Source organism: Zophobas morio, unplaced genomic scaffold (genome assembly GCF_036711695.1).
Source record: "Zophobas morio isolate AGI-343-1 ecotype UQ-CSIRO unplaced genomic scaffold, CSIRO_AGI_Zmor_V1 ptg000134l, whole genome shotgun sequence".
Taxonomy (NCBI): domain Eukaryota; kingdom Metazoa; phylum Arthropoda; class Insecta; order Coleoptera; family Tenebrionidae; genus Zophobas; species Zophobas morio.
In genome coordinates this window covers 95,433-115,383 of record NW_026972239.1, presented here as the reverse complement: position 1 = coordinate 115,383, position 19,951 = coordinate 95,433, and the positions used below count along the sequence as shown (strand labels likewise).

General features: G+C 25.7%; 3 protein-coding genes across 3 annotated transcripts; 1 reads left to right on the top strand and 2 right to left on the bottom strand.

Moving 5' to 3' along the window:
* Positions 1 to 6,349: 6,349 nt before the first annotated feature.
* On the bottom strand, positions 6,350 to 8,120 carry LOC135145256 (uncharacterized). Its single transcript, XM_064077369.1, has 8 exons — positions 8,107 to 8,120; positions 7,889 to 8,006; positions 7,465 to 7,524; positions 7,340 to 7,404; positions 7,164 to 7,281; positions 6,889 to 7,053; positions 6,725 to 6,829; positions 6,350 to 6,451 (listed from the first exon to the last, which is right to left on the bottom strand). Exons 1-8 carry the CDS (start codon positions 8,118 to 8,120, stop codon positions 6,350 to 6,352), a joined length of 747 nt encoding a protein of 248 aa, XP_063933439.1.
* Positions 8,121 to 8,857: 737 nt separating this feature from the next.
* Positions 8,858 to 14,903, top strand: LOC135145267 (lysine-specific demethylase 7B-like). The gene is made up of 13 exons (XM_064077380.1): positions 8,858 to 8,930; positions 9,041 to 9,144; positions 9,221 to 9,284; positions 9,342 to 9,401; positions 9,463 to 9,578; positions 11,555 to 11,683; positions 12,886 to 12,915; positions 13,038 to 13,109; positions 13,162 to 13,228; positions 13,814 to 13,900; positions 14,026 to 14,089; positions 14,145 to 14,275; positions 14,475 to 14,903. Exons 7-13 carry the CDS (start codon positions 12,904 to 12,906, stop codon positions 14,900 to 14,902), a joined length of 861 nt encoding a protein of 286 aa, XP_063933450.1. The 5' UTR covers positions 8,858 to 8,930; positions 9,041 to 9,144; positions 9,221 to 9,284; positions 9,342 to 9,401; positions 9,463 to 9,578; positions 11,555 to 11,683; positions 12,886 to 12,903; the 3' UTR covers position 14,903.
* Positions 14,904 to 15,217: 314 nt separating this feature from the next.
* LOC135145233 (mitotic spindle assembly checkpoint protein MAD2A-like) lies at positions 15,218 to 17,500 on the bottom strand. The gene is made up of 7 exons (XM_064077345.1): positions 17,457 to 17,500; positions 17,316 to 17,344; positions 17,161 to 17,262; positions 16,974 to 17,091; positions 16,813 to 16,916; positions 15,859 to 15,964; positions 15,218 to 15,284 (listed from the first exon to the last, which is right to left on the bottom strand). The coding sequence occupies exons 4-7, from the start codon at positions 17,084 to 17,086 to the stop codon at positions 15,218 to 15,220; spliced, it is 390 nt and encodes a 129-aa protein (XP_063933415.1). The 5' UTR covers positions 17,087 to 17,091; positions 17,161 to 17,262; positions 17,316 to 17,344; positions 17,457 to 17,500.
* Positions 17,501 to 19,951: the final 2,451 nt, after the last annotated feature.

The window sequence follows — 19,951 nt, the reverse complement described above, 5'->3', positions numbered from 1 at the left end:
CCATTTTGAACTTTCTCTTAAGAAAACATTTTTAAGCGAAGCTGTAGAACCTTTTATAAGGTTTAGCATTATTTTAGAGTATTTTTTAAGACTGCTTTCGGTCCTGAAAGCTAAAGTTCATGCAAGCTAGAAATCTACGAATAAAAAGTTCTAAGCAAATACTAAATAATAAAAAAGACCAAGGTAAAGGTTAATCTTAATAAAAGAAAGAGAATAAACGGCTCGGGTACTTTTTTATTATTATTTTCCAAACATTGGCACACGGACTGCTTAAGTTGTGTTCTCCTTTTCAAGAGCGTATTCTCCCAAAGAAAAGTCGTAGCTGTCCAGACATAGTGATAAACATTGGGTTCATACTTCTTTCAAGAATAACAAGGCCATAATCGAGAGAAATGACCACATGTATGAGATTTGCAACTTTTTAAAGATCAGCTAGCAAGGTAGCCGTGCTTTTAATTCGAAGCAGTTAATAAAAGTATTTTATCTTAAAAAAAAATTCTTTATTACTTTATTCTATTAAAAACTATAGGGTTTAACAAGATAAGTGTGAAAAAGAGAGCTCCGTCGGTTACAAAGATCCTGACTATTCGCGTCAACTGCAATTCAGTTATGATACTCAAAATGTTTGTTTTAACACAATAGACAGTTAATATTAATGTGTAAACAGTCTGTTCTCTCGGCGCAATTTATTCTCGTTAAACTTTACAACTATTCGTTAAAGTCTCTCATACCTATACTTCCGTCTTTCTTTTTAGATAAGATAAGTGCAGTCTTGCTACTCAAAAAATGTTTTTAAGGTTATAACTGCAGCTAATTAAAAATACAACGAACATTTTGTAAAATATAAAGTACGCTGGACTTAAATGTAAACAATAATTCTCTTCTTCAGAGGTGTCCGATGAATAAAAGAACTATTTGTTATTTAAAGAAAACCTATAATAGCAAGGTTTCTACAACAAATAATATGTAACACGATTTGAAGTCTCCTTAATGCGGATATCAAGTTATTACAGTTTTACTTTAAAGAAACCTGATAACACTTTTTTTATTTAAAAATTAATCCACTCTTTAATAACTATTAATTTTATATTTTAACTTTACAAGATTTTACTGCTTAGGAAGATAAATATATAAAATTCATTGGACAAAGTAGATAGATAACTAGTTTACCCATATTTGGGGGTTATCTAGACAAAACGTAGGCTCCACGGCGTACATTTTTACTCTCACACGGCTGTTGACTATTAAGAAGTAGCTTGAAAGAGGCCAAATAATGACACACTTCATTGGAAGAACGCCATAAACCAACGCCGCAGCTGACCAGTCCACGTAAAGTTGCTACTTAATAAAAGTCGAAAATTGAGAGCAAGATGTTGGCCTCTTGCTTCTTAGCGGTAAAAGAATTTACAGCTATAGATAAGCATTCGAGTTATAGTAGAATTGAATGTTTGGATTAAAGAGAGATGGTAGACGAAATTAGAGTTTCTGGGCTAGAAAATAATTTTTTATGGACACTAACGGTACTAAAGCTAGGCACATAGCATCTTTCACTTCCTTGGAAGTTACTACACTAACTGCGTGCGAAGATTTTTGCGTGACTTACTTCTGTAATGAGTAGTCGCAGTAGCATTATCCCAAGTTCATGGGACGCTGGTGCTGGCGCTATATACTACTATATGAACGTATGTAGTTGGCTAGCAGTTCGCTCGGATCGAGTCAATGAGGTATGGTACCTATACTATTTACTGTAACTAGCTAACAGCGTTGGTTACTATGATACCTGGATTAGGTTCGTAGTGATTAGTGCTTGATACTCTAGGCTATGGTCTATGATATGGTATAGGTACTATATCTGGATAGTGCTACTAGCTAGTATATGTAAACATATAGTGCGGCGAGCCCCCTAAGACCCAAACAAACTTAACAAGGTTAAAACTAATCACCAGTGCGGAACTTAACGTTATTGTCCTATCCCCATACATAAGGAAAGTTAGTCCTCGTGATGGTTTCAAACCTAACTAAATTAATATTTTTTTGCTATGTCGAGGTTTATTAACCAAATACTTACCACCGCCTACTTCCTAAAATGCTATACAGACTGGCCCCCCACCTCCCCCCAAGTCGTTTTTCTAAATCTCTCGCCCAATAAGCTTGTTTCAAATTTTCAACTTAGTGAAGTTAACCCTTTGACGGGCACTTAAAATAGATTTGTTTTTCTGCGAAATCACTAAATTTAACCTAGGCGACAAGTGGTAAACATATTTTAACCAGTAACCTATAAGGGATTAACCCACCGTCCACCATAATGTTAAGCTTACAGATAAAGCTAGTAATTGGTGTGGTCCTCCAGTTATCTGAAAAGTTTTCTAATTAAATATGGTATGATAGCCTAGTTTTAAAAAAATCGTAACTCCCAGCTTTCCTTTACGTAACTGAATATTATTAATTTCACCGAACGCTTATTTGGGCCAGTGGCCCTTCATGACAATTTCAAAGGCAAACTCTTAATTACAAATATCGCCCTTACGCATAGTAATTGCGCCTAAACAATTCTTAGACCTATAGTTTTTATGGGAAAAATATAATTAAAAATACAGTTCATAGTATTAACCTTAACTTTACCAAAACTTTAACTGTGCTAACATTATGTGTTATTCTTCTTCTTCTTATTATTATTTTGCTGCTTTTATGGAAGGTATAAATGCAACAGGGACTGTTCAGCATATCGGTATTAGTTGATGGCGCAAAAAGTCGTGGTTTTCGCACCTCAATTGGTTAAGGGAAATTAAATTGATTATAAATATCTTATAAGCCTGTAGGGTATTCCGGTACTATAAGTATTTATTAAGTAGATAGGGAGAAACTTTATCAAATTACTTTCTTTCTCTTTCTTACAATTTTTTGTCTCTTGTTTATTTAAATCCCTTTCTTTTAAAATCCCATAACTACTTTATTTATATATCTAGAATTAAAATAAATTCAGTTAGATTTGTAAAGGCAAGATGGGTTAATAACGGCATTATTTAGCTCACGACTGACTGGATATGAATTTTGTAACCATAAAATGTAAACTTTTTTGATTAATTCCCTTGAATTAATGTTAGGTTTATTAAATAACTTATTTTAGGTTATATCCTCAATATTAGGAAATTTTGCTGAGTTAAAAAAAAAAATGCGTTGATTTTGATTTGCTCTACGTTGAGAACAGCTTGATGGTGGGTGTTGGCCGTAACTGTGCAAATAAAACTGACCGTCTGATAGCACTCACGAAAGCGTAGCTTTTCTAGTTTAGCACGGGGTAGTTCTTTAAATAAAAAACAAACAAACCTATTTATAATAAATATGGAAGGAACTTACTTATATTAATCAAAATTTTGACTTTTGCCAATTCTTCCCCTCCCCCATTGCCCCCGGTGGCATCGATTATTTAAACACTATTCTTAAAAAAAACATGCTATATTTTAACATTTACAGGTTAATTTGTTACCTATAATTTTTAACAAACTTTATATCTGAAAAAAATACATGAAGCCGATTATGAATGTTTTTTACTTATTAGTTAAAAAATGTGCTCACTTTTATAGCTCAGAAGTGTTTTTTTACGAAACAAATTGAAATTAACACTTTTAAATCTCCTAAAATTTTCCCTACCGATGACTCTTTATTTAAGGGAGTTTATGTTAACGCCAGTTCGTTAAACTGCACACAAAAATCTACAAGTTCCTTTGATCTATACGCCTTTTTGAAACTTTAGTAGAGGCTTTCAAAAGTTTTTAACTCTTAAAGACAAATTTTTAAGGTTTTAGTTTCGGCTTAAAAAGTTAACAAAAACAATTAAACTGAGTTTAACCATATGAAACCACTTAGCCTCTATATGACTATCTTATATTTAATTTGCATTAAGAGATATATCTTTCAAAAATTGTCATTTCTATTCAAAATTTATTTACTTTTACTTATGCTTCTTTTCATTTCGATTTTATCCATTTCGCTGAGATAACAAAAAGTACATCTATTATATTATCCTCTAGTAAATTTTCATTTCTTATTGCGACAACTTAAGAATAGCCCCCAAGAAGCGGTGTAGACAAGCTCAAATTTTTACACTGCAAAGATTTCCTTGATAATATCCGTTTCCTATTTTAAATTTTAACAAAAATTTTAACAAATTTTTGTTCGATGGTTATAATAACTTAAATTTCTTTAAAATACTCCGTATTATTTACAAAGAATTATGAACTAAAACTATGACCAAAAATTGTGCAAATAAAAGCATCCTGATTTAAGATTTTGTGTATATATGGTATACAGAAAGCATGATTTAAGGTAGTCTAAAAAGGGCCGGCTAAAGTTTTAGCAGACCTTGGGACAGGGTTGTATATATACTAGAGTACTTTGGAAAAATATTTACAGCCATCATTATCAACTAAATAATCGAACACAGGGTATGTTTGCCTCTGTGAAAGTCAACGGATGAGCTGTGGAAATTTCCGTGTTTACTACTAGCGTATAGATTAAAATATTTGCCCAAGAGAACGATAAGGATTATTAGATGCTGCTAAGAACTCTCCATCTTACGCCACGCTCGTATTTTTGGAAGTCTTGCTAATAAAATGGTCTACGAACTCCTTAATAATTTTTTTTTAACGAGAGCGATAAAAGAGAAAAGGTTGATTTATTTTTGTAGGAAAAATAGGAAGAATAAACAGCGGCCAGGGGTGGACGAAGTAACTTGTGTCGTAACTCCGTGTTAAATCCCTTTAATACCTTCTAAAAGAGAACTTTGTATAAATGGCGACTTTGAGATAACAACAACACTTTTTGATTAATGAATCAAATATTTCAGTGACCTGCATATTGTATGATGGTCACGTATTTCCAAAAAAAGCTTGCCTTTTTTTTGGTTATTACTATTTCAACTCTTTAGAAGTATAAGTGGGTAATGTTCACTTGAGTCTTGCTTAAAAACAGTTAATTTTTTCCGCTTAGCCAATTAAAATGTCTAATTTAGTTGTAAGTACGCATTAAAATTGATGATAAATGTATTATTGGGTATGGTTGAGGAAAAATCCGCCAATTCCGCCAGGTTTTGTACGGAGTTAATATATCAAGCATAGAAAATTTATTAGTATTGTTTATATAACTTAATCAGTAATCAATGAAAAAAATTAAAATAATAGATTTAACTCTAGGAATCTGCCATAATTAAAGCGAAAGACACAATAAACAAAACTAATACTAAGAGGCCAAAAAATATGATTGAAAAATGAGCAATAACAATACGCTATTGTTCTTGTGAAGTGACCACGTGGTTTTGCGGAAACCTTGAAAGTTTTAATTGAGCGATATCTGCTTAACTGAGGTTGCTGCGTATATTCTTTTTAAAAAGTTTATTATATTTACGCATAATTTCATTCTCTTTTCGAATACTCACAAAATTTTGGGGCATATATGAATTTCAGGAAATTTATAATGACAGGTTAGCTATTTAGTTTAAAAACTTATCAATTAGACCACTTTAATTGGTTTAATAATTTTTTACATTTATAGTTATATAAGGTAATAATAAGTTCATACTATAGAAGAAAAATATAAAGTGTACCATGAAAAACAAAGTCTATTAAGATGTGGAGTTCACTGCGTTAACAACTTATTGCAATGCAAGAAGTTATAATAACCCTTACAGAAACTATTTTTTTTCTTTAACTTACTAAGTAAAGGACAGATTTAAAGTGGAAGATTTTAATAGAATTGCAGAAGAGTTGTGTCAATTGCAAAGTAAAGCTCCTTTGTTAAATCCTCATAAAAACTTATTGTAATTTATCAAGATGGAGTTATATGGATACAGCATACTACTCTGTGCATTAACTTAGTGGTCTCGGCAATTACGACGGTAATGTTCTCTTTAAAGCCTTGGAAGAAGCTGGTTATTGGGTTCATTGGTATTCTTATATTTAATTAAATTTATTCTGAACATATTTATATCATCTTTTTAAATCAGGTACGATCAACGAAAACGAGTTAAGGAATCAATAAATTTTAATCTTATTTTTGGATTTATTGTCCATATGAAAAGTTTACTATGGAATCACTGGTATTCGGTGCGGAAGATCGGTGGACAGTATATTAATTTAGATTCGCAACTTAAAGGGCCTAACGTAATTGGAGGCATCTGTGAGGTTTCAAAATAATTTTTTTTTTAACAAAAATGAACTTCTCCTATGCAGTGCCAAGAATACTTTCAAAATCTTATTGACAACCATCAAGCTATTCTTTTCATTGTAAGCGAAAAAAACGTAGAAAAGTCGGCAATTTTAAAATAATAAATTTTTTATTTATTCATTTGATCTCATTTTTTTTGTTTAATTCTAAATTTTTTATTGGCTATTCTTCGCTCTGCTCCTGATAAAAGCACTTTCTTTGTTTCTAATCCTTTAAAAGAGTTTTCTTTCTAATTTTATATATATAGTAAATAAATAATATTTAATAAAAACGAAGGGATTAATAGTAATAAATAAAACCAAAAGCAACAAAGTAAAATTCATGAGTAAGAAAAATAGTTAATTTAAAATTGTGAAGACCACAAATTACTAATTCCAAAAACAAAAATCTAAATTTAATTAGCAGAAAAGTAGTACTTCAGCCAACCAAACCAGATTTTTACACCATCTTAGTAAAGATTATGAATGATAAACCCATTTCCGTTACAATACAAAATGATTACCGTTTTGTTTAACCGTTCGGTCTTTAACGCCCTGAAAACGCGTATCTTCCGGCCATGGTACATTGCACCGTGCCTGCGAAGCGCTAGATCCACAGATCCCTTATCCTTATAAAAATAATTTATATCTCTAAAATTGAATTAAGTTATTAATTAAATTAAATCACCATAAACTTTACAAATGCAAATCCCTTCCCAATATTTATTTTTTTGTCTCGCACAATCCGAACGTAATCAATAATGCCGCAGTCGTTAAACAATTTTCTGACTTCTTCTTCTTCTATACTAAAAGGAAGGCCGCCAGCAAAGATGGTTTTGGAAGTGTCATTCGGCTAAGTCAATAAATTTATTCAAATCAAATCTCAAAAAGATTTTAAATAAAAATTTTTTAATCATAAAAAAATGAATAAATTTTTAACTTAATAAACTGTGATTAAAGAACTTTGTTAGCGGCAAGATCCACGCGGATGTGCTTTTCTCCAAGTAAACTGTTAGAAAGGCGTAATGCGTTCCGCGCATCTTCAACAGTTTTGAACACCACATAAGCGTTGAAGGAGGATCTGTAAGTAAAAGTAAAAAAAAAAGTTAATATATTAAAATCTAACATATAGCACTTACCTCCCTGGGTGCAGCTCCTTTTTAATAAAGGAAACTTTTCTGGGCTGAGAAGGATTCAAAAAGGCCTTAAAAAAAATTAAAAATTAAAAAAAAAATTCTATAAAATTTTATATAAATCATAAAACCAAAGAACGAATTCGAACTGATTCCACTTTACCAACTTTTCCAAAAAAGCGTTTTATTTCCTGGGATGTAATATAATAATTTCCAAAAACGCATACTAAAATAAAGTTATGAAAGTAAGGTGAGTTACTATAAAAATAAATAAAGTAAATTAACTAAAAATTATACAAAAAAATAATTTGAAAAAAATGTATATATATATATAAAAACTTTTAAAAGCATAAAAACAAGTCTATAAAGAAGATTAACCAAAATAATTTACGATAAATTTGTTAGAGGTTTACAATAAATAATTATACACAAAATTCAACAGGAAACAAAGGCAGTATATAAATGTAAAAGCATTTATAAACTTTTTAATAAAAAAAATATTCAGAAACTAGAATTAATAAACTAAAAAAACTATAACATGCAAAAAATTTAAACCTTCCGGCTAGTAGAGTTCGGTAAATTACCTACAAAAACAGTTCTAATTTCTTTTTCTTCCTCTTGTTCATTTGAATATTTAGTATCTTCCTTTTTTAAAAATTCTTTGCTGTTTTCGCTATTATTAATTTCCTTAAGACAGTGATCACTTTCCTTTTAGTAAAGAGGAAATCTGTTACAAATATATATATAAATAACTATACAATTTTGATACTTACAATAGATGGTTCATTTTTCTTAAAGCTATTTTTTTCGGATAAAAAGTCTAATGGAATCAATAAGTATAAAGAATATTTAGAAGGTAAAAAAACACTTTTTAAATAACAACCTTTGGATTTATGTAACTTCTTTTCAGGTAAATTTACTTTATGAACTTTAAAAAAAGAACTCAAGGGATCAGGAATCGATAAAGGATTGAGGTTATTAACGCTAGACAAAATTTTCGAAAGATCACCGACTTTATAACTTTTGTTCTTTGTAGTAGGAACGGCAGAAGCTTCAATAAGTTTTTCATTATTAGCATTTTTATTTTTATTTTTTATAATTCTGTTTCCCACATTCATAACATTTTCCTTTTTTATTTCTCTAGAATTAATCTTCTTTTTAGATTTTTTCATTAAAAAATTAATTAAACTTGCAAAATTAGTTACTAGTGAGAAAAAAGCGAGAAGATGAGTAACTTAAGCTAAAAAGGTAGCATGCGTGAATAACGGCGTTAGACATTTGCTCTGGAATTTGGAAGAAATAATTAGCCAATCAAAAGGGTTTATTCGTTAACTGAAAAATGTTTTTTTATGTATTTTGTTATTTTTGTTGAAATAAATTAAACTGTATTAACCTTTTGTTATATTATACGTATTTGATATACATAAATTTGAATTTAATTATAAGATTTGTTACAATATGGAGATGACGGAATCCGTATTAACCTTTAAAGATCCTCTTCTTTTTAACCACGAAGAAATAAATGCAAATCTTTTAAGGAAAGAATTACCTGAGCTGAGACAGAGGCATAAGAAAAAAAAGTTATCGTGCGAATCCTGTATTTATATTTTAAACTCTTTATTTCACTGTTTTATATAGAAAGTTATTATATCTCTTCGTTTATTTTTTTAAACATTCTTTTTAACAAAAGTTTATTTTTAATTCTAGCGGCAGATAAGGTGCATCTCAGTATCTATCCAAAGATTACATATCAAAAGAAATTATTAGAACAAAGTTTTTCAGACTCCTGTGTTAAAAAAATTTCTAGTCAGGTTTTTTTTTTGACAACTTTTATTCTTTATAGTAATATATTTTTTATATATTAATTGTATTTTGGTGGTTTTTAAGGATTTAGAGGACTTTCTTTATGAAAACGGCATACCTTGTCCACTTTTATTGGAGTCAAAAGAAGGTTTAAAAAAAAAATTAGTATTTATTTAAGTGACGACTTATAAATTTTTTACTACAGGATTGGGATTGACCATTCCTGAGAATGATTTTACAGTGAAAGATGTTAGAGATATTATAGGTTTTACTGAAGATTTTATTTATAATATTATTAAATATCTAAATTTTTTTATTAATGAAAGGAGGGAATAAGAAAATAAACGTTTTAGATGTTTCCTCTCAACAGCAATTAAGTGAAAAATGGAGTCTCTCTAGCTTTGTTGATTACTTTCTTTTGCCGGATCATGAAAGAAAGCAGGCATAATCATATATATTTTATAACTATACTCTATTATTAACTGGAGTTTTTTTTTTGGACTATAATTTATACAAAAAAGTTGATTAATTTTTTTATTACTGAATAATTATAATTATTTTTTTATAATTAAAAAAAATTCATTTTTTATTATAAAAATATATATTTATACAATAAACTTATTATATAAGTTTTGTATTTTACTTTCAAAATGTTATTACTATCATTTTTATTATTTATTTTTTATTTAAAGTATTTAGATTTTGAAACTGTAGACTTTTTTTATACTAAATAACAAAAAATGATATTGTTATATATATTATTTTTATATTAATATTTTTTATTCTTTTGTATTGATCAATATATACTTTTTATACTTTTTACATATAAAAATAGATAAAAATATAATAATATTTTGTATTTTTTATACTTTTTACAATATATTTTAATATAAGTAATTTTTATAAAGAAAGTTTATTAAGTTTTTATAATAAATATTATGCGATTTAATTTTTTTTAATATTTTATTATTGCTGATAATTTTGTATTTATAATAAAAGTTATTATTGTTAAATAATTTTTTATTTTTATTATACTGCTATATTATTATATTTTATTATTAATAAAATTTATTAATTTGTTATATTTTAAGATATAATTTTTATTGTCTATTATCTTGAAACTTAGTTCTGAATTTAATTTTTAGTTAATATTAATATTATTATAAACTTTTCTTTTATTTTATTATATTATATTATTTATAAAATTTTGTTTAATTTATATTATTTTTATTGTTATTTGTATTTATTATTAATAAAAATAGTTATAAATATAATACTTAAAATTAACTTTTATTCTTTATTATAAACTTTTTTTCTATTTTATTATATATTTTTATTTACAAAAACTTTTTTATTAATATTTTATTTTGTAATATTATTATATAAATTTTTTAAGAATTTATTTTTTTTATATCAATTATTTTTTGAAATAGATTTAGATTTTAATTTATAAAAATAATAATAAATTTTTATTTAAAACTTTTTTTCAATTTTATTAAATTTTGATACTAATAAACTTATTATTGTTTATAATTTATGATTATATTATTTTTTTTGTGTTTATTATCTTTAAAAATAGTTGCGTTTAAATTTTAAATATATTTATTATAAACTTTTTTTTTCCATTTTTTATTTTTTTAATAATAACCTTTTTTATTTTATTTTTCTTATAATATTATATAACTTTTTTTAATATTTTATTTTTTTTATATTTATTATTTTAGAAAAAACATGAAATTTAGATTTAAAAAGTAATAAATTTTTATTTTTTGAACTTTTCTGCTATATTATTTTATTTTTCATATATTTCATAACATTATTTTTTTTATATAAATATTATAAAAATATGCTCTTTTTTATATTTATTATTTATAATTTTTTTTTTTGTTTTTAATTTTTAATAATAATTTTGAAATTTTACTTTTTATAGTTTTTTACTTTTATTTTATATTTATTATTTATAATTTTTTTTTTGTTTTTAATTTTTAATAATAATTTTGAAATTTTACTTTTTATAGTTTTTTACTTTTATAACTTTTATTTTTTTAAGAATATAAACCTTTTTTATTATTATTTTTATTTACTTTATAATATTATTAGTTTTCTTATAATATAAATTTATTGTTACATACTTTTTGCTATTATATATTTTTTTATAAATTAAAAACTTTATTATATATTATTATTGTAGTTTTATATAAGTATATAACTTTTTATTCTTTTAATTTTTGGTTTACTTTGTAATATTGTTATTTTTTTAATATAACTTTTTTATTATAATATTTTTACTCTTAATATTTTTTTATATTAATATGACTTTTTTTTACTTTTTATCCACTTTACTTTATTTATTATTAGCTTTTTATTAACTTTTTAATTGTAATATTTTTACTTTTTCTATATTTTTTACGTTTACAGATTTATAACGTTATCAGTTTGGAAATCAGTAAAACTCGTTTGAATAAAAAAGTAGTCGCTCCCAGCATAGTCCGTGCGTTGGACTGGAGCGAACTTTGGCCGCCCTTCAGAGTAAACGAGAAGCCTTCTGTAATAATATTTATATATAAAAGTATATTATATATATTATTAATATAAATTTTATTAGTAAATGTTAATAATATGAAAAATGAAAATAATTACAAAAATTAGTAAATAGTAAATGATAATATATATAAAGTTGGCTAGCCTTTTTGTATAAATATGTATATATAGAAGTTTATTTATTATAAATAAATATTATTATATACGCAATTTGAAAATTATATAAATGTGTCATAAAAGTAAGCAAATAGTGAATAACAGTATATTTAAAAATACTACGGGAAAAAAAGATTTTAAATATTATATAAACATTTAAAAAAGTTAATAATAATATGCCAGTAATAAAGATAATCATATTACTATATTTTTAAATGGAAATATATATTTATTAATTAACGAATATTTTATTATTATGATAGTAATAGAAAAATTCTTTTATTACATAATTATAATAATTAATAAAAGATGAAGTATTTTTATTATAAATAAAAAAGGAGACAAGAATATTTTTATAATAATGACAAAGAAAAGTTGAAGTAAAAATAAATGTTTATTATAACAAATAAAATGGTTAATCTGTTATATATTATAATTATGGTAACACATTACAAGAGCTAAAGTATATTTTATTATTATTATTAATAAAAAAGTAAAAGTGTCGAAAAAGGAGAGGAGCAGTCATTTATAGTCCCGTAAAGGGAACGTAGGAACACGTGACCTGGCACGGTCAGGTGGTATAAGCACTTGTGCTTGCACATGGCACTGGTATGTGATAATATAACACATGGCTTACAGGCCACGTGAAATGAGCACGTGATTTATCAGAGTTAACTACCACAAGAAGTGAATTATATATTATAATAATTATAAAAAAGTTGTTTTCAGTATTTTTTTATATAATAATATTAAATAATACAAAAGTTAAACTGAATGTGTATCATAATAATAATACATCTAATTTTCATATTTTCTGTTTCATAGATAAAAGATAGGAAACCGGATATATATATATTAAAAATAATAAAAGCTTCAAGTGTTTTATTGTATTATCATAATAAATAATACTTTAAGTATTTTGTAATTAATTAAAGTATAATTAATATATTATTATTATAAAACAATAAATAAAACTTTTAATTATTGAATAATTATAATAAACAAATAAAAACTTTAATAAGTAAATAATAGCCTTTACATATTCACTACAGGTTCAAAAGTACTGTTTAATGAGCGTTAAGGTAAAAACATTTATTATTATTAATATCCTTTTATAAATTTTTTTATTAAAGTTATTATTATCGTTTTTTATATTTACTTTATATAAAAGTGTATTATATAACAAACTTTTTATATTCTATAGAAATGTTTTACAGATTTTCATATCGACTTTGGAGGAACGTCCGTTTGGTATCATCTTCTTTACGGAGAAAAAGTATTTTGATAGGAAATTTATTCTTATTATTATAATTGTTATCATTCATAAGGAATTTTATTTCATTCCGCCGACTGAACATAACCTAAAAGCCTTTGAAAAGTGGACCAAAAAAAAAGGTACTTCTATTGTTTCTTATAAAACGAAAACTGAAAAGAAAAAAACATAATAAACTTTATTTGGTTAGTAAACTTTTTTTATATACTTGAAATAATTTGCGAATGTATTACTATTAAAGTATTTGTTGCTCTCTTTATACATGCGAAAGCTTTTAGTATTTATTAAAGCATTAAAAAAGAAGATTTTATATGAAGAGTTTTATGAATTATTATATATAAGAACCAATAATTTTTTTTTTAGTCACGAGGAAGAAAAAAAAAGTTTCTGCTTATGTAAATATCTTTTTTTTGCATTATGTGCTATAAAACTACGCCTTTTTTTTGTGACCAATAGGCAAATAAATAAAGCTGAGTAAGTTTTTGTATCGCGCTGACCAATAGAAAACCAACAAACCTCCTGACTTATGTATATGGAGATATCTTTGCAATATAAAAAAAATTACCACACTATAGAAATTTTTACTGTTCGACCAATTGGCAACTATATAAAAACAACTATTCTATATTTAAAAACTTTTATCTTTCAGCCAATCGAGCGCGGTATAAAATTTAATAACCCATTATTTGAAAATACTTGATATATAGACCAATACAACGTGTTATTTTCTGATCTCGTTGACTCTTGCTACCGAACGGTGCTGCGCAAAGGACAAACCATGTTTATTCCTGCAGGTCTGGTGTTTGTTATAGTTTTTATTATTTTTATAAATAATAAACGTTTTAAAACTTTTTCTTTAAACAACTATCAGATGTGTCTTAACTCTATTTATACATTTTTTTTATTATATATATTATAGGCTGGATCCATGCAGTTTACACTGTAGAAGACTCGCTTGTTTTTGGTGGGAATTTTCTTCACGAGTTCGATATTAATTTTACTATTTAGCTTGTTTTTTTCTAACAACTTTTATTATAGCTTTGCCATATCGATGCAGTTTTCGATAGCTGAGCTTGAAAAACGCATCGGTGTGGATAAAGACTGCTATTATCCAAATTTCGAAGCAACCAACTGCTATGCGGCACTTAAATTAATGAAACTAGTACAAGGTTTTATTGTTACCGTATTATTATGAATATTACTATGAAAATTCTCCTTGCTTTAAACAATAGTATGTTACTAAAAAGTTTATGTAAAAGTTTTTATAAAAGCTTATTTTGTTTCTAAAATGTTATATTAATATATATAGCAAAAATCTGTATTTTTTTTTCGTATATTTTATTTTATTTCGGTTATATTCTTTTTTAGAGAGAAAAGTCAACAAACTAATAGTAGACGGATTTTGTAATTTGGCTCAAAAGTTATACGGTTGGAGTAAAAACCATATCTTGGAGCAAATATTTTCGAGTGTCGTTGAGGACTTAAAAACTTTTTTAACGGAGGTAATGGCCGCAGCACAACTTTTAAAGGGTTTAGAAAAAATTGAAGAACTCGATAATAATAATAAAAATAATAGTAATGATAGCAAAAATATTAAAAGTAATATCAAAGTTGATTTATTAATAACTCCGCTGAGCGGCTCCCGGCGGAAACCAAGTGACCTTTACGCAAGCAAGCATGTACCGGCTGCTCTTATTCTCCCTTCCAGCGAGCCAATTAGAAAGTTTTCTGGAAAACGAAATACACTGATTGGTAGACTTAAAAAGTTGAATTCTCTTCATCGGCGTTGGCTGTAGTGTGCACGAGTTAGCGCACATAGCGGTGCACATGACTGCACGTAAACTACGATTGGTTTTTGAGATTTGATCTTTTATATTAAAGTCGCCAACATATAAAAATTATATATTTTTTCTTGCCAAATTTATTTTTAGAAAAAATTTCTATATATTTTTATGTAATAAATCTAAAGATGCCATTTTATATTAATTAAAATAGAAGAACTTTCTTTTTTATATAAAGTTGGTTTTTATTAGAGTCAAGACTGAAGTAGATTTATTTAAAATCTTATGATAATTTATTTGAAGGATGCTGTTTTCAAATTTGTTTTCCATTTAACTTTTTTCAATATACTTATAAGAAACTTTCGGATCAACTTTATGAATATTTGTATTAAAAGCTCTAAATTTCGTATTAAAAAATTAAATATATATTGCGTTGTAAAAAAATTGCATTATTAAAAAAGAAATTTTTTAAAAAAACTAAATCTTATATATAAAAAGTATTACTGATTAAGAAAATCGTGGGTAAAATTTTATTTTATAAAAAGTATGAACGCCATTTGCTAAATCTTTTAATTTATTTCTTTTTGTTAGCTTTATAACGATTTTAAAAATTAAAGAAAATTAAAAAAATAATATGCCATCAAGTAAATGATCAACAAGAACTGCTATGCTCATTTGTTGAATAAAGGAAACATAATTAATATAACTTATTAATTTTACACTAAAAAAAAAGATAAGGTTAAAAAAAAACTCTACATGACAAAATTTTATATACAGCAATCAACTATAAGTATAAATTTATTTATAAATAACACAACATTAAAAAAACTAAATTGATAAAAATGCCATAAAATTTATTACTATTTAAAGTTAAATTTATAGTAAATTTATATTTTTATTTTAAAAATTTCATAAAGTGCGAAAATTACTAGAAAGTATGTTTTAATTACTACTAAATAATTTTAATCAACCTTAAATTTACAGTCTCTGCTTTTGGTATAAGCAAAGGATCGGAGATACCCCAATCCTCGGGGGTTTCCATATCTTTATCAGTGTACACCAGCAGTTCAAAAATGCCTTAAGATTATAATTTAAAATTTAAATTAAATTAAATTTTTAATAGAATTGAATTATTATAAAAAATTGGGAAAAGTTAAGCGCGTACGTTAAAATTAACCGCAGTAAAGATTGGTAGGGCCAAAAATAAAAATGAAGACAGCTTCAACAATTTTATATCACAAAAAATAAAAAATAATCCAGTACAAAACGATTTTAATTAATCAACCGCATCGGGTATAATAAAAATCTAAATTAAAAGTAAAAATTAACTGTAAAAGAATGCTTGTACCAAATTTAACTATGGAAAATGGAAAAGATTGCAGTAACTCTTTTAAATGTTATATATTATCCCACAAAGGGTACCCTTTTTAGAGGGGAATTTTTTTAAATCTATAGTATACTTTATTTTGTATAAAATAAAAATTATGCAAAACATATTATGAATGAAAAAATCTTACGACGAATTTTAAATAATATAAAATATTAGGAGTAATTAAGTTTAACTTACTAGAAAATAAATTTTAGGATAGTTTCCAGGCATTTAACAAGTAAATTTATAATTAGAAACAATTAAGGTTATCTAAATCTTTTCTTAGCATTCTAATATTTTCAAAAGTAAGAAGTCTCCAATAACGTTTATACTTTAATAAAGAAATTTTAAATTTTACAATAAAATTCAAGTTAATTATTTTAATGGAAGCAAATATTTTTAGAAATCAATATTTAAATTTAACTAAGTAATAAAAGAGTTTCTTATATATATAATTTTATTTTCAAAGTAAATTTTTTTTAGTGGTATATAATTTTTAATTGCCTAAAGTATAACTTACTATAAAATTATTTATAAAGTAAAATATTAATAATACATGGTGCCTGCAATAGCGGCAAAAAAGAGACGCTCGCTGTTATTTGCCTCAGAATTCCAGCAATAAGAGCGTGCAATTCCTTCAAGTTAACTTCTTTAAAATCTCTATAAGAAAAACTATGATAATAATTTCTATTTAAAAAAAAATAAATTTTATATAACCCATCTTTAACTGTTTTATCACACTCTATATCAAACTGCCATCTCTCTTTAACTTCCTTTGTTTCGGCATCCATTATAACAACTACTAGTTTCTGTACGCTATGATGCTGCATCCAGTCTTTTACGTGATAGTATCATATAATATGTAACAAGTTAAAAGAATTCTCAAAGTTAATATAACTAACACCTTCAAAATATTTAATCCATTTTTCTAAATAATCATTAAGAAGTGGGTTACTAGTAATAACGACCTTGACCCCGTATTTTTGAATCTGAACAAAGTCGGTTTCTAAAGAATAAAAGTAAACTTGTAAAAATTTAAAATAAAACAAAATTAACAACCTGGATATATCCCACGTTGATATAATATGCTATTAAAATAGTAAAAGTAAGTTTAAAGATTAAAATTTGTTTATAACAACTAAAGCTAGATTTTTAAAGAAGGAAAATTATAATAAATAATTACAAGTGAATCTATTGCACCTATTAATGGCAATAAAAAAGAACTTAGTCACTGTCTCACAACTTCCCTTAAGAGTTATTCGATTCATTTTTGTTTTAAATATATATAATTACGTTGCGGTTTTGGTACTTTGATAAAATTCTGTTTTGCGATGGGACACGCAAAACATGGACCAATTATATTAATATAATTACCGATCTAAATCAAATCTTAGTAAATAACTATATCATATATTAATATGATTACCGATCTAAATCAAATTTCAGTAAATAACTATATCAGCTTCATAAACTTAAGGCCTTAGATAAACAAATATATTTAATTAAAAAGTTGCTATGTTAAAGCAGAATTTTATTGCCGGCAGTTTATATTTGCAACGGGAACTTTAAAAAAAAATATTGCTTACTCCAATCACGGCTTTAAGAGAGCGCATGAGTAATTTTTAAGTGCACGCTTTACAAATCTGCTTCCCTTTATAGTGTAAAATCATATACAGCCCAACTTCTACAACAATTTAGATAGTACAACGAAGCCAAGTGGAATTTAGTTTTAAGATAATTTGTAAAAAGATTTCATATATTCTAACATTCTATATTTATACCTTAAACATAGCTATTAAAATAATTTACTGTAAAGTATATTATTAATCATAAGCATAAAATCTTAAACCTCATATGGCCATACAGTAGCATAAAAAATATTATATACGCAGCCATACGAAATTAGCTAAATTATTGCTTTGTAAGCATAAACTATGGAGGAAATACATCTAACGTAGAAAACAAACTCTAACTTCATAGGTAGCACGATTGGGCGCATGTTATCTCGAGCACCTAATTAATCTTACTGTGGGGGTCAACGTTTAGTTGAAAGACTTGAGCCCGGTGGAGGGCTCAATTAATAATCACGGATAAAATTTAGTTAATACAAAAAAATTTTTAATATAAAATTTTTTTGCTTAAACTTATCTTAATTAATATTGTGCTGTTCAAATTAAATTTTTTTATTACTATTTTTAATGGATTAGTGACGCATAATATTTAATATTTTTTAAAAACTTAAAGTATGTTTATCAAAAATTAAATTTTTGTTTCATAAGTATTTTTTATTTTGTGCTGTTTATATTATGCTAAAATTTTTATTCTGTAAATAATTTTTTTATTACCACTTTAAATTTATTAGTGACGGTTAAAATTTAAAATTATATTAAAAAATTATTTATTCACTACTTTTTTTTATATTGTACTGTTCACGTTAAAAATTTTTTCTGTAAATATAAATTTTTTTAATACCATTTTCATTATCAAATGACGAATAAAGTTGAATATTTTAAAAATAATTATTCTAAAGTTATTAAAAAAAAATTTCCATAATTTTTTTTTTAATTTGTGCTGTTTAAATTATATGAAATTTTTATTTTGTAAAAAAAATTTATTTTTAATTTACACACCTCTTGCGTTCGTTGTTTTTATTAGATAATTCATTCTCTGTTTAATATATTGTCATTTCAATTATAATAAATTATACTTAATAGTCTATATTACACTTTTATTAATACCATAATTTTTCGTTGTAGCTGACACCCTTTACTATCTTAGAACCCTTTGGCTTTAATTCATAACAGTTGGGCGTCTTTAAGTAAATTAAAAATTGACCAACTAAAAAAAGCTAAATTTCACTTGATTTTATTATAGCAATTAATTTTATCGTTCAAAGTTATATTAGGTACAGCTTATTTTATATTATAAAGTTTTTTAAAACATTAATAATTGGTGTTTTGGCATGAAATTATATTGAAGTTATGGGGAATAATTGCAAGGGAAGAGTAGCCGTTGATGTTGAGGAAAAATCCCAGTTCATGTTGAACGCAAATTACCATTTTTAGGCAATTTTCATGATTATTATTTAGATTGTTTCATTGCTTAGTTGTTAGTATATAATGAAGATTCACGAAAAATAAACGGCAGTCGAGTTAATTTTTTTTTTCAGTGCTTTTTTTGTTTTAATAATGGCTGTAAGTTTCCATTATATATATACCTTTGTTTACAATTAATTTTAAAAGGCTTAAAGGTTTAAATACCAGCGATTAAAGGTTTAGATACCAGTCAGTAAAAGTTTAAATATCCTAACAGTTATCAAAAATAATTACTTCGTCTTTTGCTCTCTAAATCTGGTAAAAAAGAGGTCATTTTTCAGTAACGCTTAAATGCTTGGTTCTGATTTTTTTGGTATTATATTTTAGCCCGTCTGTTGATCTTAAAGCATTTAAAGCATTTCTTATCAATCATAAGCTCGAAAAAGAAAATCTTGCTTAATTTTCATTTCAGCAAAGTTTTTTAAAATGCTTTATAGCCATCTGTATATTTTTTTACCTTTATTCGTTAAAGTCCGGGATCAAAGTAATTAAGCCAATTACTGCTATAATTAAAAAAGCTTATCGTCCACAGCCACTATATTTTTATTTGAAGAAAGATGGGAAAATGGAACAACTTTTCAAAAAACAAATAAGAAGCGA